The 23,478-nt window shown below is 38.0% G+C and overlaps 1 protein-coding gene across 3 annotated transcripts in view; it reads right to left on the reverse strand.

Annotated features, from left to right (window-relative positions):
• Positions 1-3,239: 3,239 nt before the first annotated feature.
• LOC149225005 (alpha-1,6-mannosyl-glycoprotein 2-beta-N-acetylglucosaminyltransferase) overlaps positions 3,240-23,478 on the reverse strand; it is a 247,210-nt gene continuing 226,971 nt past the window's right edge. For all 3 annotated transcript variants that reach the window (XM_089386403.1, XM_089386401.1, XM_089386402.1), the window contains 3 exons: positions 5,081-5,254; positions 4,817-4,939; positions 3,240-3,659 (listed from right to left, as the gene is read on the reverse strand). In XM_089386403.1, coding sequence (XP_089242529.1) covers positions 3,495-3,659; positions 4,817-4,939; positions 5,081-5,254 — 462 coding nt within the window. In that variant the 3' untranslated portion in view covers positions 3,240-3,494. The remainder of the gene's footprint in view (positions 3,660-4,816; positions 4,940-5,080; positions 5,255-23,478) is intronic.

Raw genomic sequence — 23,478 nt, forward strand, 5'->3', positions numbered from 1 at the left:
GCAATTTTAAATTAATAAGATAGTTATTTTTAATGAAATAATAAAGTCAACATCTTCCAATACCTTACTCTAACCAAAGTTTAGACTACTTTCAAAACCATTCGTTGTTCTTTTGTACCCCTTGTCAAGAAGGTCCATCTTCAATATCTAGACATGTACTTGATCTCAATATGGCTTACCAATATTAAACCAGACTCCACACCATAACTTCAAAATGTAATCAATAATTCAGATGCTCACAAACCTAGACAGAATAATTAAAAAATGAGTCCGACTCTCCATGACTAACAAATGAATCCAACCCAGCAATGTACTTACACATGGCTCAATGTCGTCAAATTGCAACAAAAATAGAACAATATTTCAGAAGAAATACTGTGTAGTTTAGTATGGCCTCTCTTTAACTTCTATGCTACAGGGCTAAAGGCAATTGTACTCTTCACGAGTTATTAGCTTATTTTCTATGCACAGGACCTAATATCTATCGCAACAGAGAAAGGCAAGTCCTCCATGGCAACACTATGTTAGCCACAATTGTAAGTAGATTAACAACTAATGCGTTCCAACATTCATTATTACTTTTTTTCTCTTGCAAACATACATGAATTATCTATACTACAAAAATATTCACAAGGAATTAATCTAACGGGAAAACTACAAAATATGTCTAGCCATTTTCAAACAAGGTTAAGATATAGAACTAGTTTTACACTGAACAAAAAATAGAGATATTAACCATCTCTACAGGAGTTCAAATAAGGATCTTGAATCTCTAACTAAACTTAATAATGGTGCCCTCTTACTTCAGTCACCAGTGGTTCAAAGAAGGATCTTGAATCTTTAAACCTTCTTCATAAAACACCTCTTTACAGACCACCCCAGATATAGCTCCCAACCCTCTAAATATAGGGAGGAGCCTGTCTTCGACGGACTGACCATATGTGCCAACTTCCCAACTCGGGACCTTACTGAACTGGGAAAGCAGACCATGACCTTACTGATTGGCTCGGTTTACCAACTTACACGGGTGTTCTCTTACATATGGCACCTGAGATCTAAGTGACATTCCAGAACCTATGATCACCGGAACTTGCATCTTCCTAGAACCCTACCTAAATTTGCTACCAATCCCACTGATCATCGACATTCACCAACGTACACATCTTTAAGTAGGCCTACTTCCAATCCTGTACGTACAGTAGACCCATGATGTCATGGAAAAAAACTAAAGATACTCTTATCTTGGAGCAATTAGCATTACCTCTCCTCTTTGTCTACACATAAGAGGCCTAAGCTGGATTTTGGATATGTGCATCATATTGAAAGAAGCAAAACGCTTATTTCGCAACAAATTCTACCAAAATATAGTTAAGAAGATCATGCTGAGTGGATAAGTTTCTCAACTACTCAATCATGCTAACCTAAAAGTCTAGTCTCATGCATCATGGTAATGAGCCCATTGTTCTTGAAGATTCCCTCATACCTGCTCATCACATACCTGTTACCTCTTTGTTGCAAACATATTTAATGAACTGTTAAAACATAATGAAAGCTCTATCAACCATACTAATAAAGCAGAATAATTTACTTCCACGTTTTTTGACAAAATTGTGTCACTCTATAGTTGACTATGGCATACTAAGCACAGAACAATAATATGCATATATAAATCACGGTAGCAAAATTCTGCTGTATTGACCTTTTCCAGTACCAAAATTCAGATACAATACAAAATTGGCTGTATTATCCGTACAATATGTGGGCACCTCATAGCCCTAAGTGTTAGCTCAGTTGGTCGAGTCCTCATCGTTAAAGCACCTCTGCTATTGAGAGGTCACGGGTTCAATTCTCTCGACATTCTCGGAGCTGGCAAGAAGTAATCCTTTTGAGTAGATCTGTCTAATACAATTATTCCGTGGACATAACAGTCCACAATCTCCGAGGACCGTGAACCACATCGAAAAAAAAATGTGGACACCTCGCATATGCAAACATAATGACCTGAGCAGGAAATAGAAATATTTTCATTACTAAAATTAGAAAGAAAACCAACCCAGTCAGATCGGGACTTTATTGAATGCTATCTTTCAACTGCCCTTAATTTTTCCATCAACGAAGTCTGGTCTTCTGATATTGCATTTATTTATTGCAGCAGCTGTCACATGATGGGGAACATCAAATTCTCGCCCAATGATGGAATGCATTTCACCGATGGCGCTATGTTTACTGCAGATTGACATTAATTTATGGGAAACAAATTCCAATTACAAGTCTTGAAATAAAAAAATGGTTTTTGTACGGAGGACTTGAGAAAGAGTGGAGATGAATTCAATGCTCCACCGTGGATCCAACATACAGTAATGAGCACCATCGACAATAACAGTGGTTGCAGTTTCGAATGTTTGAATGGCCGTGATCACGCAAGGGGCAGTGACGCTATACAAATGTCTCCGTGGCTATTTTGCTACCTCTGATCCAAACCCACGTTGTTTCGCACTACTTAAATTTTCTTTCTTTTTTTAATAGCAAATAGTTTAGATATCTGGCGGTGCATCTGGACTGTTAGTTTCGTGCTCCTTGATTTAATTATTACTTTTGATTCACTTAGGATGACTTCGATTAGTTATCAACTTATCAACGTTGACAAAACCTTATCCTTTTCATGCAAATGAACGAAACTGTCTTAGTGTATTCTTCAATTTTCTAAAAATTTAAGTCCACTTGTTTCACTCTACTTAATTTTCTTTCTTTTTTTTAATAGCAAATAGTTTATACATCTGGCAGTGCATCTGGGCTGTTAGTTTCGTGCTCCTTGATTTAATTATTACTTTTGATTCACTTAGGATTACTTGGATTAGTTATCAACTTATCAAGGTTGATAAAACCTTCTCATTTTCCATGCAAATGAACGAAACTTAGTGTATTCTTCAATTTTCTAAAATCTAAGTCCACCGGATGTAAAACGGCCACTAATAGAATGTAGTGTTAAGGCACTACTTGTGCGAAGGTCGCCCAATTCAAAACCCAGTGGATCTAGCTAACAAAAAAAATCTAGAATTTAATAAAAAATAAATATTCACGTATCCATATGGGATATATACTTCCATAAAAGTATTTAGAGTTGTACTGTGATTTTTTGGTAACGTGTTTGTTTCCCACACCCAATTATATTCATATTCATATTCATATTTGAATCACGCAATAATTGACATAACACAGCAAATTCTGGGCATTTCAAATTACACAAACAAAAATTACCTTTCGTTTTCATTGGCTGCAAGCAATTACAGTAGGGCAAATGTAAAATAGATTGCAACAATTATTATGCAAGTATAACAATATATCCTGAATAAATGGGCCTGGGAGACAAAATAACTATGATAAAAACGTGAAATACATCTTGCTACCAACATAGAAGAAGAGTTGCATTTCAAATATTACAGAAATAATGCAGCATATAATGTAGTTTGAGAATCAAGCCCACATTTTGTAAATCACGAAGATCTACAAGCACGGAAAACCTCTTCTCTCATGAGATCAACAGGGCCATGTTCGTGTGTGTATCGCTCAGGACCATAATAAATTCCTGACTTCTCTAAAAGTGCTAGGGCTTCAGCCCTACCATATCTAGAAGAATATAGCTGTAGGTACTCAAAGTCCTGCATACAATTTGAGCAATATCAATAAGCATGTTGATAATTCCAAGGAACCAAGATCGGATTCCTCATAAGCCTTGCAAATTACAAAATAAGACTAGTTGTTGTTGCAAATGTAACATCCAAAAACTTAGTCATTGAGCTGAAAATGATAAAGTCAAACCCCAAAGTATGCAAACAAGCATTAGAATAAAACTAAATCGAAGCTAAGTCACCTGCTTCGAGTTAGTGTTTGAATTTGACAACCTTGAAATTCGAAGAAAAGAAAAAAAATATCAACAAAAAATTAAACGATAAAATTCGACATATATATATATATATAATTAACACTTATATCTTAATTTTATAAATATATTAAAATTTATATATTATTAAATATAACTATATGGTCATGAATAAATAAATTATATAAATTTAAATTACGATTATATATATATATAGCGATAAATAAATAAGTTATATTAATTTAAACTATGATTATTAAAAACCTTTCAAGTTATGTAAATAATTTTTTTACATACATTTACGGCTTCAATTTCAATTCAAGCAGCCCGTCTCTTTTTAAAAAGTGGACTAAACCCTAGCTGAACCCATTCAAATTTCAAATATTATTTTCAGGTTAACAACTGTGTTCATTTTGAATTTTGCCATTGAATTTAAACAAAGAAATTTTAAATAGGATTAAACCCTTGCTGAAACTATTTGAATGTTATTTTCAGGTTGTCATTTGTGTTTAATTTGAATTTTGCTGACAAATTTAAATGAATAAATTTGATTTTTAGGTTCAGCAAATCGAACCCAGTGACGTAGCATTGAAACCTTAAATACGATGATTGCAAGATATACATACATGAAGTTTGAATGCAGTGTAATAGATCTACAAGACTCGAGAAAATCACTATTCTGGAATTTATGGTTAAGCTTCTAATGCATGTTCAAAACTAAAACATCATCGAAGTCTTAAATACAACACTTGCAAGATATATATGAAGTTTAACGCAGCGTAACAGACTTACAAGATCTGTGAAAATTACTATTCTAGAAATTTATGGTGAAGCTCATGACAGAAGTTCAACTCCAAGATGCAAACCAAAACCTCATGGCACAGAGCACAACCAAAATGGAAGGATCAATAAATAGATGAAGTAGCTGAAACATACTTGCAAACCACTTAGAATCCTTTCCAGTCTTGCCGAAGCAACTGGCTGGTTTGAAGTAGAAAACACTTCTCCAGGATAAAAGAGCACTCCATCGCCTGGAGGCAACCCTCGACGGAACTTTATCTGCAGTGCATGTATTCAAATTTTTTATTGATGTTTTATAAACAATCAAGTATAATATAGATATAAAAGGCTATAATTCACATTCAACCTATACGATGGTCACACATTTTAAGATAGAGAAGAAATAGCAACAGGCACTACCTCAGCACTAGAGACAACTGCTTTTTCATAGCAATTTGCTCCCCAGTACAAAAATCCTGTCCCCCCCTCCTTCCAGACACGCCACATCACTGCACGGTGTTGTGTACCTCTTAGCCCAAGGTGCCAATTTGGGAGAGGATCTGAAGGTCCCATGCATACATATGTCCACCATTCCTAAAGAAAATATCACAAATAAAAGAATGACTAAACAAGGAAATGAACTTGAAATCAGTCAGAATCAGGCAGCAATACCATGCACATTGCACAGATTATACCAAAGGTCACATTCAAACCATGAATGCTTACAAGTATCCAACAGAATATATTGCTCTACGATTAAATTGCTTCATACTCCATGTGTGCAAAAGGTGAGAAATGTCTGTGTGTCCAAATGTCATTATGTATTTATCCAACATACACCATAATGTATCTACTAGCACGGCATCAGTATCTACTAGACCACTCTGAATAACACTACAAGAACATATGCATAGTCAATCATTTGCATAAGCACAAGTGTTTGAAATATTTGCCGCAACCATAATATGTCAAGTTATAACCATTAAGTGGGCAGTATTTATCAAACTCAACAACAAAATGACTGCAAAATAATTATAAATGTCCCCCATCAAAAGGTGAAATATGCTAAAAGGCATGACAAATTACAACGTGTGACATCTGGATTCCACAATCAATATGTCATGCTTCTTTTTTTATTTTTTATTTTTTCATTTATTACATTCATTATTATTATTGTATTTCTAGTCAAAGCATGTTCTTCATGCTTATAAGGTCAATTCAGTCAAAAGAAAATTTATTACGAGTCAAAGTCTCATTTGGACTTCCCGTAAAAAAAAAATACTTTATTTGAGTCAAAGAGTCAATTTGTCATCCATAAGACCAAGTCGGCCCTGTCTGGACAAGTCAGCCTAGAAAAGGCAGCTATTCGACCTCCTGGACAGCTATAAATACAAGACACTTCGACTTTATTCACTCGCTCATCTCACACATTGATTTCTGCGCCAAATACATGAAGAAAGATAGAAAAGTCAAAGGAGAGAGAAGAAAAGTCATGAGAGAGAAAATTCGGATTTTTGGCTTGTTTCTGTTCACACGTGCAAAGGTTCTGGGGAAACTATGCAAAATTGTACGTCCAAAAAATTCAGGTCCAAACTGCAGGTCCAAAATTCTGTGATTTGACAAGATTTGACAAGGTTTGACCAGCATTCACTTTCATTGACTTTGACTTGGTTGGAGGAGATTTGAAGGAGGCTGACTTGGGTCTTTGTGGCAGTCTTGGACTTGAATAACTCACTTTGATCTGTTGAGAAGTGTAGCAAGAAAGTCTCAATTTGACTTTACCTTGGTCAAATTGAGAAAATTCGAATTTTCACATCAGCAGACAACTTGGAGGTAGTTAACTGACGTGACATGGCTCTTGGCACTCAGTCAGCTCAGTAAATTCGAGTTAGAGGGCTTGGAGTTCAGTTAAGCATGAGTGATTGCTAATTTGTAGCAATCAGTTCAGTTATTTCCAGTTATATTCAATTAAACTAATTCTAACTGTTGACAGAACTAGTTGGAGGTTAGTTGTGCAATGGGACAGCAGTCTAACTCAGTGTTCATCAAGTTAACTAATCAATCAACCAAAAATAGCTACTGCATGCAAAGAATTGGAGTTCCCTAGTTGTGATGGAGATTCCAACGCAATGTAACATCAATTGTAGACTAGTCTTGAGCGTACATATGTTGCATGCAGTCAGAGGTTCAACCTTGGGAATTGTGCAATCAATTGGAGGAAAATTCCTAAAAAATAAGGGCCTAATTCCTGAAGATTTGGGCAAGGAAATAGCGTCTCAAACATAGGCAAAAATTAGAGGAAAATTTTGACCAAGTCTGGGTTAGAGCTTCTCATTGAACAGAGAGATAGGTTATTCACTTGCAGGTTGTGCTTAGAGCGAGCAAGAAATTGTAATACATTCTCTATTCATCTGATTAATGCAAGCAAGCTTAAGGGGTTTTCGCTAGTTGGTTTCCCTATATAAATTTGTGTACTTGTTATGTGATTGATGCATGTTTGCAAATGTTGTTCTAAATTGTAGATTAATTTCCGTAGAGCAGTAGAGTAGAATTGTGTTTCTTGATTTAGATTAAATTTTTTGAGTAGTTGCAATTCTATGACCATATTTCGACATGGTATTAGAGCAGGATTCACATTAGAACAGAAATTTTGAAGTTGTTCCTAAAAAAGTTTGAATTTGCAACGTCAGTGTAGCAAGATCTCTTAAGAGTTAGGAGAATGACCTTCAACGGATTGAGATTAGAGTATGCCTTGGAAGGCAGCTTGAATTTCATTGCATGGAAGGATCGCATGGAGGCAACGCTTGATGTCAACGAATTGCTGGAATATGTCAAGACAGACATTGGAAAACCAGGATCAACTGATGCCCAGAACGTAGCCCGATGGAAGAAAGATGTAGCCAAGGCGAGGAGAATAATCTTAGAGGGAATGCAAGACCACATTGTCTCAAATCTCCATGGAAAAGAAACTCCTTTCGCAATGTGGAAGGCATTGACAAAGCTATTCGAGAATAGCAGTGACCATAGAAAACTGGCCCTCAAAGACAAACTTTGAAATATCAAGATGCAGAAGAATGATACTATTTCGCTGTATCGTACCAGATTTAGACAAATTTTGGACAAGCTTGGAGGGGTTGGTGTAAATGTTGCATAAGATAACCTGGTGAGCCTAGCTCTTCTAGGCCTTCCCAAAAGTTGGCATAGCTACCAGGACTCGGTGAACGGGAGGGAGAAATTACCGAATTGGGAATGCTTATGGTCTGATTTGGTACAAGAAGAGATCACGTGGTATATCAAAGATGGAAGTTCATCTAAGGGCCAGGATGAAGAAAATTTTGCATTGGTTGGAAAGGGAAAGAAGGGAAAAGGGAAGAAGTCTCAAACCAAACAAGAATCCAACCAAGGGGGCAAGAAAAAGGACTGGTCCAAAATAAAATATTCAATTGTAATGTGTTGAAGGAAATGTAACTAGGTTCGGTCTTCATAAATGTACTTTTGATATTTGTATTATTCAAGAAAAGAAATATTATTTTTATAATATATGTCAATGAGTTCTTGCTCATTGAAATAGGTCTAACACTATTTAAAGTGCTATAGGTGAGTCAAATAGTCAAAAGAATAGGTTGAAGACCTTAAAGGCATGTTACACCTTGTATGAATATGTATTAGAGTCATAAGGAGTCCTCCAAGCAAAGTCGCAAGCCTCCTCCAAGCAACGATATCATAAAAGGAAGAAACCGAAGCATAAAAGTCAAGTCGGCCTCAAGCCTAAACGAAGGAGCAAACTCCTATATATAAGAGTCATTTCAACTCTCCAAGAAAACGCAATTCATCTCTGAAATCTACGAGGAAGAGAATAAGAAAAGGGTACGAAAAGACAAGGGAAGAGGCATCCAAGCATAGCGAAGAAGAAGGAAGAAACATCGAAGGTTTAAGGATTGTTCTGGGGCTAAAAGACAGTCACACGTGCAAAGAAGGAGAGGGTCTACCTACTGCCATAACAACACTCTATCATAGACATACAAACTCCATTGTTTGGGTGCAGATCATAGGGGCCTAAAGAGCCTCCCACTCAAGCGAGAAAGAAAGGAAGGAGAGCGAAGTAAATAGGACTGATCTCAAGCTTATAACAGCCACACGTGCGAAAAAAGAAGGACAACCTGCGGTCATCACAGCAGCACTATCACAGCCATATATATCTCATTGTTTAGAGTTCAAACTAGGCCAACAAACGCTTATCTCTCAAGCATGGAAGAAGAGTATGCAAGCAAAGAAGGGAAGACAAGTCTAACATAGTTTTGTGAGGAGAATCACTCACATGTGCGGAGAATTAGGGCTGCAATGTTGCTGCCCTAAGTCTGCAACAGTTGCTGGAAAAAGTGCCAAAGGGAGGAAGATAAAGTGTTGTAAGAGGAAGTGATCTTGAAAGGACTTGACCTGTGCTTGGAGGAACTTCTTGTCAAGGGTCTAGGGTTTGGCATTGATCAATAGAAGCTTCAATAAGAGAAATTCACTAAAGGGTTTTCCTCTCAAGAGAAGAGAGGTTTTGGTCCTGACATAGAACCAACATCTTGTGTTCTTGTTTTTATGTTTTGGTAGCAGTTTGATGAAGTACACACATATGCATTAACAAGAAGAAGAAGAAGATTAAACTAACAAGAAAAGTAAAAGGACTCCACAAATTGTTATCAAGTAACGAAGAATCTCACCACGCCACTTTGCCCAAGATTCTTCAACATCATGAATTCGGCCATTATGCTACAAAGTGTCCACACAAAAATTCTAGCAAGAAAAACTCAGGAGGAGCAGCAGGCGAAGCTTTGGCTTCATAGTTCGAGCTTGACTTCACCCTTATCGCATGCATGGCCAACACTATGATGGGGAGTGTGTGGTACTTGGACTCAAGTGCCTCGTTCCACATGAAAGGGTGTAAAGAGTTTTTTAGTGAACTGGATGAGAAAGATCTTCGGATGCATATTGAGCTTGGGGATGACGTAAGGTACAGTGCTACCAACGACACCGATTTCTTCTACCAAGATAGTGGCACTATGATAAGACTTCATTTTGTAGTTTACACCAAAACACACTAACACTGAAAGGTCAATGAAACTGTAGAAATACTTTATTATGGTCATCGAGACTTCACGACTGAAATGCGAGGTTCTAGATTTTTGTCTTGAGATCACCGAACTGTTCCACAGAGACCACCGAAATTACTTCAGAAAAATGTGAGCTCCACAGGTGATCAAATGCGACAAACTCAGCTAGGTATATATAGTAGTTTTCCATCTAGAAATGAGCTGACATGTGTACATGAATAGGTTTGTCCCTGTATTTAGGCCGACATGATCTTCACTTAATAATTGTTCTATTGAGGCCAACTTGAAGAGGCAGTCTTGAAGACTTTGTTGAAGAGGATGACTTGATGGAGGAGACAAACAATAAATGACTTTAATTAACCTAAAGCCTACAATGGGGCCTGACCTATAATTGAGCCAAGCATGAATCCTATACTTTAATAAGTCAATTCAATTTTAATAATAAAATTCTTTTCACTTTCTTTTGACAAATAAATTACATTTTGACTTCAAGTACAATAATGAAGACCGAACCTAGTTACATTTTCCAACACTTCCTCTTAACTAGGGAGGTATTCATATTTACATATAACCAAAGAGGTACATGGAAGATTTCAAGCCACATCACCTATGACGAAGTTTAGGCATCGCAATGCCATGGACTAGATTCCTGACTAGGGCAATCTATCCATTGGTCTCTAAACAATTTAGGCACTGCAATGCCACGGACTAGATTCCTGACCAGGGCAATCTATCCGAGTGGAACTGAGATGGACTCGAACTTTCAGCCTCTCTAGGTACCATCAAGCTTACTAGCTAACCATCAACCCAAGAATCTAAGTGCATGTCAGAGCTCAATGACGAACGCCACCATTCCAATGTCGGGACCTAGACATCAACACAAAGTGTCGGCCAGAAGTCCTCCCAGGCAATGCTTCACTCACAAAGCCTCATCACCCCTTGATCTAGCAAATCAAGTACAACAAATCTCTCCCAATCAACTGAAAGATAACCAACATGTTATCAAAACCTTCAAGAGATTTACATGTACAAACACAACCCCAATCATTAATATACTTTCACATGTACATAATCAAATACAAACCTTTGGGGTCTTACAGACAACTCGATGTTGCTTCTCAACTTTTCATAGTAGGACTATCAACCAAATCTTTGACAAAAGATTCCTCAATCATACACTTTTCTTCCTACTTCATATGCAGCAACATATTCTTCAATCTAATCCTGCTTTCCATCTTTTAGAAACACCTCAAAATGCATACTCCAATTCCTACTCATGGCCTTCACTAAAACTTCTGATTGTTAGTCCTAGTCTAGTGCATGACAAATGAATCAAAGAATTATATCAGTCACTCCCTCTTAAACAGAGAGGATCTAATCATTCCTATACAAGGAATATTGTCAACCATCCTCTTAGGGAGATTCCTTCCATTTAATCTCCCTCTTAACCTAGTGAGTTCTACTTTTTCTTTACGACATCGGAGAATCTTTCATGGCTTCCATCCTTCTTATCAGAGCCATTCATATATCATGTTTATCTCATCAATTTTACTTACAATCATCTTAACCAACTTGAAGATGATGTACTTGCACAACTTAGATAGCAAGTACAACCAAAATTATAGAAGCATGAAGTTAGCCATATCAAAAACTTATAACAACAGAAGCATTTAGACTTTATATATATCATATACCCAAATTTAATTATAACCAAGAGACACATACTCTTCAACATCTTGCTAGGGCCTACATCATAATAACTTTCATTACATCTAGGGTTTCAATGTTTCTTCCAAAGGTATGACATACCTTTCTACAACATATAGCAAACCCTAGAAACAATTCAAACAAATATAGATCTACAAAGCATCTAACAAATTTTCAAAATTCATATGTTAGACTTCTCACTAGGAATTCTTACAAATCCTAGATCTCATACAAAAGAATCAATCAAAACCAATCACAGCTTAGTCATTAACATGACCAGTTTCCACTAGGGTTAGTTTCAAACCCTAGATTTTCAACTAAACATTAATCCCAACCAAAACTCAGATACAAATCTCAAATTATCACATTGTCATCATACATCAAAGATTTTTACTTCTACCAACATTTAACTTCAAAACCCTAGAATACTATCATCCTAGAAAGACAAATTTTGACTAGGGCTTATTGAAGAATCTAGGGCAATTAGGTGTATTTGATAACAATTTGTGGAGTCCTTTTACTTTTTCTTGTTAGCTTAATCTTCTTATTATTATTATTAATGCATGTGTGTGTACTTCATCAAACTGCTACCAAAACATAAGAACAAGAACACAAGATGTTGGCTCTCTGCCAGGGCCAAAACCCATCTTCTCTTGAGAGGAAAACCCTTTAGTAAGCTTCTCTTATTGAAGCTTCATATTGACCAATGCCAAATCCTAGACCCCTGACTTGAATATCCTCCAAGCACAAGTCAAGTCCTTCCGACACTTTGTTTCTTTGGCACTTCCTCCTTCCGACACTTCGACCTCCTTCCAGCACTTCATTCTTCTCTAATTGTTGATAGACCTTGTTGCACTTGCTCTAGAAGAGACACCTTTTGATAATTCCCTTTTCTTGTGATGATCCCTTTCTACTTGACCAAATGAGCTCTTTCTTCAAGGTGTAGGTGCAGACTTGATATGACTATCATGTAGCCCTAGATTTCCGCACGTGTGGTGATTTCCTTGATATGGTAAGCTCTTTTCTTCCTTCGCTTGAGTGTCCTTCTCCTTCGCTTGATTGGGAGACCTTATAGGTCTAGTTTCCTAGCCCAATTAGAGAGATATGCCAACTGTGGGTTTCTGTTGTTATGACCGTAGGCAACCTTCCCTGTCCTCGCACATGTGACTGTAGGTTGCCCTAGAAACAGTCCTTTAAGATTCAGTGTTCTTCCTTCCTTCGATGGTGCACTAGAGGCTCCTTTTCTCGTCTCTTTTTCACCCTTTACTTGCTCATTTGTTGCGCTGATTTCAGAGGTAAGTGAGTGCGTTTTGGTGGAGTGGACAACCTCTATATATAGAGGATTGTCCCTCCTTTTAGGCCGACTTGAGGACAGTTTGCAGGCTGACTTGTTGTGCTTGCTTCGGATGGCTTCTTTGGTGGTGTAACATGCTTGAAGGAGCTTCTTTGATGGTGCCTTTGCATAGGAGGGGACTTGACTTTGCTTGGAGGTATACTCTTGACCCTAAAACATAATCATACATGGAGTAACATGCCCTTAAGGCCTTCAACATTTCTTTTGACTATTTGACTCACCTATAGCACTTAACATGTGCTAGACCTATTTCAATGAGCAAGAAACTCATTGATATATATTATAAAAATAATATTTCTTTTCTTGAATAAATACAAATATCAAAAGTACATTTAATGATTTATGAAGACCGAGCCTAGTTACATTTCCTTCAACAAGGCTTAGGTTTCAAACCCTAGGATTCATGACCACTGACAAATAGGTCAACTGATACATCTAGGACTTCATCATTATGCTAATATGCATAGGCACATCATATGTTGGACAACATTAATATATTAGACATACCCCGTCCTAGAATAATCTAGGGTTTCAACCAAATGGACACATACCTAGGGTTTCATTCCTAGGATTCTATAACAAAGGTTTTCCTTATAGACCCAGTCAAACCCTAAGAATCTAGGGTTTCATAACATAGCACAGCAAACCCTACAATACCAAAACTTCAAAGGTTTGAGATCTCAGACAAACATCATTCAACCCTAAAAAGTTAAGATTTCATGATCATACCGAAATCCCATACATGACATCATCAACAAGAACTTCAAATAGCATTTCACAATAACCCTAAGCAAGCTAGGGTTTCACACATTGTCAGTGTAACCTTAGGTGAGGGTTTTCCAGAGAACCTGTCTAGGGTTCTATAAAATCAATTAAGAATGTGGAGCGGTAGATTTATCGAGAGATGAATCTCCCTAAACAAGAATCTTTATGATTCAAGATATCTAGACATAATGATGTTAGTAATGTAATGCAAACTTCAAAAATAAGATAAAGAGAATTTTATAAGATATATAGACATACTTGGGGATGTTTCTTGACAACCCTTGTGGGTATTTCTTGAAGTGTTAAGCCATCATCTTTTATGTTGTAGTACATACTTACAAGCACAACATGTGATACCAAGGACATAATCATGGAGGAGGGAATATTTCAAACATCAATGGGACCTTTTATTTGACATCCTCGATATGTAAGCCCTAGAATATAAGGATGTAAGTTATCTAGGGATTACAATCTTTTCCTGGTCTAACTATAAGTAAGAATTATTTAATATTAAAAGAACATACATACCTTGTGATTTCATACCTCTAATTTGATAACTTGTAATAACAATACTTTTTGTCAATTTCGTTTTCCATAGACTTCGGATTCGTTATGTGATGACTGAGTTTTCTTCATGTGGAAGCATAATAGCAAACTGTGAGAGCATGACACTGAACTATGGAAGCATAGAGATCATCTTTCCACCCTGTCTGAAATCCTTGTAATGACAAAACACTTAATTTATCCAAACTAGTTATCTCTGTTATTCTTCTTTATGATATCATATTATTTCAATGGCACCAAGTCTGAGATCTTTGTCACTGTGGAGGGACTCTTTCTTTTTGAGGTTGAAGACCAAATGTACTACTTCACCTATCTCTTAAGATATTTTGATATTGAGCACTAAACTTTCTTACTGAGGTGTATCACTGAGATCTTTTGTCTAAGGTAACACTGAAATTGTTTTACTAAGATGAGATTGAGATTGTGGTCTCTGTAATAGCCCAAAACATGATCACCATCATAGTCTAAAACTGAGATAGCATTGAAAAAGTCCGTTGTAAACACCGAAACTTTGTTTCTGGGATCACCGAAAACTTCAATGAAGTTCGAGCTTCTATTATGTAATGATACCGAAAACTTCTTCTGAGATTGTACCGAAATCTTTATTTGTTGTAATACCAAGCCCTTATCACTATTTGAACCAAACCATTAAGGTCGACCCCTCTTACTGTTGTGGTATGGAAACAATGTTACTTCCTCACTGTTAACTTTCTTACTATGAAACCAATTCATTGTAGAGATGCGACCTTTTGTGGCAGCACCGAGATCATCTGAGCTCCTGGAGATGAGTTTCATTATTTTCATTATCCCAGAACTACCTTTGACCATGACCATAGCTCTAAAACCATGTTGGAAACTCCAAATATTAGATAGTTTAAATGATTTTCCTCTTAATGACATTAACTTGTGATATTATTATTAGTATTCGTTCTCTTAATTATATTTTCTTATCATCGAGATTAATGCTAAGCAACAAATAGAAGAGAACACAAGATATAGGAACGCTACCACGAAAAAACCCCCCTCGAGGGGAAAACCCAATCATAAATTCTTCCTTCACAAGATTCAAGATGAGACAACCAAGACCCTTACAAACTAAACTAGTCTCCCTCCATCAAGTCATCCTTCATCTCTGAGTTTGATCCATGTCACTGTGTGAGCACCGAGCCCTTGTCAAATCCTTGTTTCTGTGGCAACATTGAAACTTATCATTGTCATCAAACCTTGTACCGAACCTTTCTTCGTTGAGACAGTGTCGAGATCTTCATCACACTGAGACCTGTGATAACATGACATTGATTTCTTCTACCAAGACAGTGGCACTGTGATAAGACTTCATTTATGTAGTTTACACCGAAACACACTAACACTGAAAGGGCGGCAAAACTATAGAAATACTTACTGTGGTCATCGAGACTTCACCACTGAAATTTCTCTGAAATGCGAGGTTTTGGATTTCTGTCCTAAGATCACCAAACTATTCCACAAAGACCACCGAAATTACTTCTAAAAAATGTGAGCTCCACAGGTGATAAAGCGTGACAAGCTCAACTAGATATATATAGTTGTTTTCCATCTAGAAATGAGCCGACATGTGTACCTGAATAGGCGTGTCGGTGTATTTTGGCCAAAATGATCTTCACTTAATAATTATTCTTTTGAGTCCAACTTGAAGAGGCAGTCTTGAAGACTTTGCTGAAGAGGATGACTTGATGGAGGAGTCAAACAATAAATGACTTTAATTTGTTGAAGAAAGTGTAAGTAGGTTCGGTATTTACAAATGTAATTTTGATCTTTGTAATTATCAAGAAAAAGAAATATTATTATTTTTGTAAATTATAAGAATGAGTTTCTTGCTCATTCCATAGGTCTAGAAAAGTCAAAGAGCCAAAGAAATGTAAAGAGCATATATGTAAATGTATATTAGTCTAAACGGCCCTCCAAGACAAGCACAATCCTCCAAGACGAGCACAAAAGAAGCCTGCATGCAAAGCAAGTTAAAAAGACAGTCATGTCGGCCTAAAAGAATTAAATTCACTTATATCGGCTCAAAGAAATAGTCACAACACTTCATGGATACACTTCGGCTTAATACAAGGGACTAACTACTATAAATAGGCATGAAAAGTATCCACATTACAGGCAGACAGAACCTCGGATATGTCTGAAGTTTTCGGAGGTGATTACATTAAGTCCCGGTGATCACAGAAGCAGTGTTACAGTCTCAACATACATATGGAAAGAAGGACACTCTTTGTCTCAGCCTCCTCACACTCACTGCCTCAATATTCAGTCATAGTCTCGGCATACATGAAGGATCTCAGTCACACTATGTTTCAGCATATACATTACTTGATGATCACTGTCTCACAAGTCTCGGTGATGATATCGGTAGTAGTGCAGCAAGGTGTAACAAAGATGTCACAGCAATCATGACATAAAAGAGATAATCTCACAAGGAGCAGTGATGGTGCATCAACAATGATTTCATCATTATGGTGAATTTCTCCATGAAGGTCCAGCGATGAAGATCTTGATAGTGCAACAATGATGGAGCAATAATGATGATCTCAACAGTGTCACAAAGGAGGATTGGTGTCTTGGTCTTGGAGAAGCGTATTAGGTCAAGGTTCAAGGTCTTGGTATTCGTCAATTGGAATCTCTATAAGAAGAATTTAGTGCAGGTTTTCCTCTCCAAGAAGGATAGGTTTTGGCCCTAGTAGAATGCCAAATATCTTGTGTTCTTGTCTCTTTGTTTTGATAAGCTATCTGATGAACTAACGAAAACACACTCTAATAATGTCAAAAAGAAGATAGTGTTATAAGAAAAATGAAAAACACCTTACAAATAGCTATCATGATAAGAAGAATCACTCTAACTCCAATTGGCCCTAGATTCTTCAACATAATTAACCTAAAGCCTACAATGGAGGCTTGACCTATAATTGACCCAAGCATGAAACCCATGCTTTAATAAGTCAATTCAATTTTAATAATAAAATTATTTTCACTTTCTTTTGACAAATAAATTACATTTTGACTTCAAGTACAATAATGAAGATCAAACCTAGTTACATTTTCCAACGATAGGGAGCTACGGGAGTGAATTTCGGGAGCGCGCTCTCTTTAAAAAAAAATTGCTCCCTGTTTTTGAGGGAGCGATTAGGGGAGTGGTCGGGAGCGATCAGTCCTTGACCCCTCCCTTTGCTCCGGGAGCAAATTTTTAAGAGGGGGAGCGATCGTTCCCCCTCTTAAACAAGCATGCCCGTCAGCGCTGAAAAAGGTCACGCGACGGAGAGAGGGAGGCGACGACCGACAAACAGAAAGGGAGAGGAAAGGGATGGAAGGGAAGGGGGAAAAGGTTAAAAAGACCCTCTGCCCTCTCATTATTCACCCATCTGTCTAAGTTGGAGAGAGCAAGAGAGAGTTTGGAGCATGGAGAGAGCAAGAGAGAGGAGGTTGAGGAGCTTGCAAGGGAGATTGCAGCTTGGGTTTGAAGGCCAAAGAGGTAGGATCTACACTTTAATCTAGCATTTTTGTTTTTTTATGTTCATTGCTAAATAAATAAATAAAATCTCTATTTCCAATTCCCATTCCTCCATTTTTTTGCAGATCCAAAACTTCAAACATCATGGCTATATGGCTTGGCATTTTCTTCTTGTTCGTTCCCTTTTTGGTTATTACGGTGTTGGAGAGTAGAAGGAGGGTTGATCATGATGAAGAAATGGGTTATAGTGGATTTGATGAAAACCCTGGAGAGGAGTGGCTTGGTCAGGAGGAAGAGAGTGGACATGATGAGGCCCCAAAAACTAAACAAGACCAAGCCCCATTGTGGAAATATGTTACTAGGTCTAAAGAAGGGAAAGGGGGTGGAACTATAGTTTTAAAAATCGAATGGCTTGGAACTACAAACTGATCAGTTCATTGGGTGACCGAGTCAAAACCGACCAAAAAACCCGATTGAAGGGTCCACTTCGCCCAGATTTCAAAAAATTGTTCCTCCCCGACCAGCTTAAGACGGAACCAACCAATTTATGGTCAAACCAGCAGGTTCCATCCTAAACCGGTTGGTTCATTGCCAAGGCCGCGACAGACCCACACAGCGTGGTTTAGGAAGCTTTTGGGTAGTTTTTGAGGGAAAATAAGGGTTGTTTCCTTCCAAAAACACCCTCTCCAAGCCTTTAAAAGGAGCTCACCCCTCTCATTTGCCTCACACATCTCACTTGGAGTTTTTGTGAGTTTGATTGGGAGCTTGGAGAGTGTTGAGTTTTTGCTAGGGTAGTCATCTTGGAGTTGGATGATCTATATTTAGATCCCATTGTATTGGATCATATTGATCCAACATCAAAATGGATGGGGGAGACTAAAGATCATGTGTTTGATGTTGATTTTGATATTGACATGGCATTAGGGGTGTTGAGAAATTAAGGCAATTTAAATATTCACTTTCTCTTAACTATGATAACTGGTTGTGATATTATTTCCTTAGATTTTGTTTCTTATCGTTAGTATGTGTTATCATCATCAACCAGCTATCAAAACACGAAGATCAAAAATGCACAAGTACATAAGAGATTGGCACCAAGCCAAGGCAAAAACCTCTCCAAAACGTGAGAGGAAAAACCCTTTGAACTCTTTCTTATAGAATATTTATTGAGGAATTCCAAGACCCAAACTTTAACGTGACACTACCTTCAACATCAAAGGACAATACCTCCAAACATGTACCCAAACACTTTGTCCCCATCTACAATTCTGGACAGCATAGCAGCTCTGCAACAAGGGTATGACAGTCAACAATTATGGTCTCAGCAAGGCTCATCTAGACTCTTCTTACCTTCGCACTTCTTATAGACCCATCATATATGTCATAACCTTTTGAATTTTGCTTGATCTGAGATCTTGTGATGACAAACGATTCACTGTTCTAGAGCAGCAAGAACAGTGCCCTTCGCTTCAGGACGTAGGCACATGTCCTAGGAGAGTTAGAGCTCCTCTAGCCCTTCGATGACTTCAATCTCTACGACAATGCCTTCCTCCTTCAAACAACAGCTAGATCTAACCTCTAACACAACGATATGCTCATATAACATGATACCCTAGACCAGATCGGAATGTCACATGACAGAACAGCCTTTGATGATGAGCTCGAATGAGGGAACAGACTTCCTCATTGACTGCAGCTACCCTTCTCTTTGACCCTTTCACTTCGCTATTCCAATGAGAATGAATGTATATGGAGGAGGTGTTAAAATTGGCAACTAGGGTCAAACTCCATGTGGGTCATCTTATTAATGGCAGCTGATATTTTTCTTGGATCCCTCTCATCGAGAGGTGTAGGATTGATCTAAATATAATCCGATTCCGATAAGTATTCATGGAGATATGAATTTATTTGTGTTATGGGACAATTTGTCAAGGTCGGCCAGCAACCAAACAAACCCCACATGTGCTCGACGTTTTAGTATAAATAGAGGTGCCTTGAAAGTCATTTGGACACACTCACAACTCTCTTTTGATCTCTTCCTCTCCATTCGTTTGGATTTTAATGGAAGGAAGAATCCCTAAGAGAATACGCTGATCTAGGAGGTTTTCCCTAGCCCTAGACGAAGAGATCTATACGATGCCCTCATCTACATTCATGGAGAAGAATATTCGCTACCCAAAATGGAGGCTCTTATATCGCAGCAAGGATAGGGTTCAACGCTGGTATAGAGAAGCCCTAACATTGTCCTAAAAGAAACCCTCAAACACAGCAAGAATAGAACCTTGATCTAATCTTAATACGGTGTCATAATTGGAAGAACATTGTGGGAAACGCAGGGCTAAGAGATGCCCTAATTGATGTTCTCTACAAGATCAAGGCACAGTCATAAAGAACCTAATGTTGTCCCTAACACAGTCATGAAGGTAGAATGCCCTAGCCACAGGACTAAAAGGAAAGGAGATGCCCTAGACATAGTCGATGTCTTGGGTAAGAAGAAGCTACGCTGCCTAAAGAAGATGCCACCTAAAACACAGACTTAGAAGAGAGACCTAAACGTTGTCATGGATCTAGTTGCCCTCTATGTTGTCTTGGTTCTAGGTAATAGTCATGTACGCTGCTATATTGAAGCTGCCCTAAGCGCAGTCAAGTTGAAGTTATGGTGAAGACCTTAACACTGTTATAGACCGTAGTCTTAGGAGGGGTCTCATGTACCTTAATCGCTGAGTCTACAAGAGAAGATTTAAAGATAGCTAGGTTGTCTTGTTGTTGGGCTCTTCGGTGCAACACAGTGATATTTAGGTGCAGCGCAATTGAATAAGGTGCTTGGGCAGCATGGGGCAGTAAGGTGTTGAAGACGGCATGAATGAATGAAAAGGGGTGCAGCATGTTGTGATGGAAGCAGCAACATGGTATACTACAGTTGTATGATAATGCAACATAGTGCACAGTAATAGGGGTGCAGCACAATGATACACAGTGCAACATGATGTGATGGAAGCAGCAACATGGTATACTACAGCTGTATCATAGTGCAGCATAGTGCACAGTAATAGGGGTGCAGCACAATGATACATAGTGCAGCATGATGTGATGGAAGCAGTGGCAGGATGTGGACATCCTGAGGTATTGAATCATGCATTTCAGTGCAGCATAGTGCAATGAAGAGCTCATCATAGTGCAGCAAGAGGAGTTGCAGTACAACGATGGGTACAACCATGATTAGTAAAGCATGATGAGATGCAGCATTATGATGATGGGTGCAGCATGGGACAGCACAATAAGGTGCAGCATGATGACGAGATGCAGCACAATGATAGGTGAAGGAGTCACCTTGGAGAATCAATTGAAGCAGCATGTCTTCAACTAATCTCATGTATCATTTTCGTAGAGATGATCTTCTAGATAAGTCAAAGTGTTGACTTCTGGTGTAAATGTACTATCTCTCTCTCTCTCTGTTGAACTATTGAAGAACATATAAGAAGAATTGATCAAGGGTTTCCCCACATTGGGGTTTGTCCCTAGCTAGCGCCACATCTTGTGTCCTCTTGTCTTAGCTTGTCTTTTGCGATTTATGTTTATGTTCTATCTGCAATTTACTTTAATGCTGATGTGATTTCTAGAAAAGATATTGAGCTAACTGTGAAAATTGAAATAAATTGCTCTAAGCATAGAACAACCCTAAAATTAACAGGAGGCATCAACGCATCCTATATATAGGCTTGCTTCCTTATCATTAAGCCACCATGATACATTGATGTGATCCTTTTAGCCAACGTGATAACAAGCGATTTCCAGATTTATTCAAGCGGTTCCTTTGTATCAAATCCGTGGGTACATGTTGGAATATTTCCTTGATGATCTAGAAGGATTTATGACTCATATCAAATACATGTATTTTCTCCATTTTACATGACTCATCTAAGGCTCTCAATTGGAGCCAAAACTAGACCGAACCTAATTACACTATTTTCAACACTCCCTCTTAACTAGGGAGGTATTCATACATACATGGTACATGGACATTCTCAATACAAGAGTTCTCATAAGCCAAGAGTCGGATTAGTTATCCATCTGTTATAGCATTATTTCAACCAACATTGTTTCCATATAGCAAGGCCTTGACTAACAGCTCTATCTCTCAAATAGATCAGAGCACATAATGTTGGCGAGACCAATCACTGATAGACACGCATCATCATTGTCTCTCTTAGGGTCATACCCACCCAGGTGTTCTCCGAGTATGCCCTACTAGAACTATTCTCATCCTTGGGTTCCCAACCCTAGGGAATATCAGTCCTCTTGCCCACTCTTGTCTTGGATGCCCTACCACATCCTCAAAGAGTGTCGGATGCCAGATCATTACACAATCCTCCATTCTTTCTTCCAAACTGAAGACTAAGAATGTCGTGTCTAACTCTCCCTCTTAGTCAAGGACGAGTTCCAAGTTTCTCTTCACTCAGAAACTTCCTCGAGTTCCTTTACTCATAGGAACCTTCCAGAGCTCCCTCTTACCCAGGGACTCTATCATCGGTGCTTTATAGGGTCTTCTAGTTGACTGATGATCCAAGACTTTGATGTCATAAATTTTATCCATATGTAGGGTTCAACCATTCATTACTTTCCTCTGTCATGTCATCCCGGAAAGTATCCTCCTTGGCTTTACATCTGGAACCTCCCTCATAGGGCCATCTATCTTCACCTTTTTCTTCAACGGTGATTCACAAGGTACATAGTTGAGACATCCTTCACAACTTTCCTTACCTTGGCCCTGCGCACATACCCAGAATTTTCCAAGAGGTCAAACACCAAAAACAAATCACAAGTTACCTTTTGGTGATGGCCTCTTTCCAGTGACATCTCCTTGTAGTTATCAACATCCTGTATACATGTTGACACATCTCCCAACAATATCTGTTGACAAGGGTCTTCATCTTTTCAAACTTCTATCAGAGTCTCTACATCATTCCGGGATATTTCCTAGTCAAGTCTTCTTGATCCTCTGGATGTTGATTGCCTTCATCATGATTGCATAATTCACGATCTCTTCCATCCTCAGATCTTTCATTCCCAAAAGCTTTCAATCAGAGTTCTTCAATTGTGATCAACTACCTCATACTTTATATGAGGACATATTGATTTCATCTAATGTGACTTAAGTCTTTCAACATCCTGTCAGAGGAGGAGATCTTTTCCCTTTTGATCATGCCCAATCCATGTTACCTGCAACCATATGACATGACATTACAATATTAAACAAATACAAGCATTCATACCTCATTATTCCTTCAAGCTTCTTTCAGTAGCTTTCTTGATTCAACAGATCTTCAATCCCTTGATCTGCTTCATCATGTCATCAGTCCTTCATCTCATGATTTCCATATGAGCTCTTGCTTCCATGATGCCATGATGCATCTTCTTACCATCATCATATCTGCAAGGACTTCTGATAGGATCCTATTGAGAGGGATACCATCTCATTCATACTAGAGATTTATTACTCACTCTTTCCTTTATTGAGATCATAATAACAAGGTCTTTATGATAGATACACCAAGATAGGGATCAGGACCTTGCCTTCATTATAGCCGAGATCATGCCCATGACCTTGTCTTCATCACAAAATAAGATCATGATTGCTATTTTATTGTCACATCTTCACTGAGAACTTTACTGTTCTTTTACTGAGATAATCTTTGTGCTCTTACCGAAGCCATAACTATAATACTGAGATCTCGATATATATATATGACAGCGGTACCAAGTTCTTCTCATAATCAATGCTGAGACCGATATCATGATTTCGTTCAGGTGGTATGACTTTCTTGCACCGAGATCTTCACTA

This window comes from Pinus tabuliformis, chromosome Q (genome assembly GCF_031772625.1).
Source record: "Pinus tabuliformis cultivar Carrire ecotype Pingquan chromosome Q, CPIR1, whole genome shotgun sequence".
Classification (NCBI taxonomy): Eukaryota; Viridiplantae; Streptophyta; class Pinopsida; order Pinales; family Pinaceae; genus Pinus; species Pinus tabuliformis.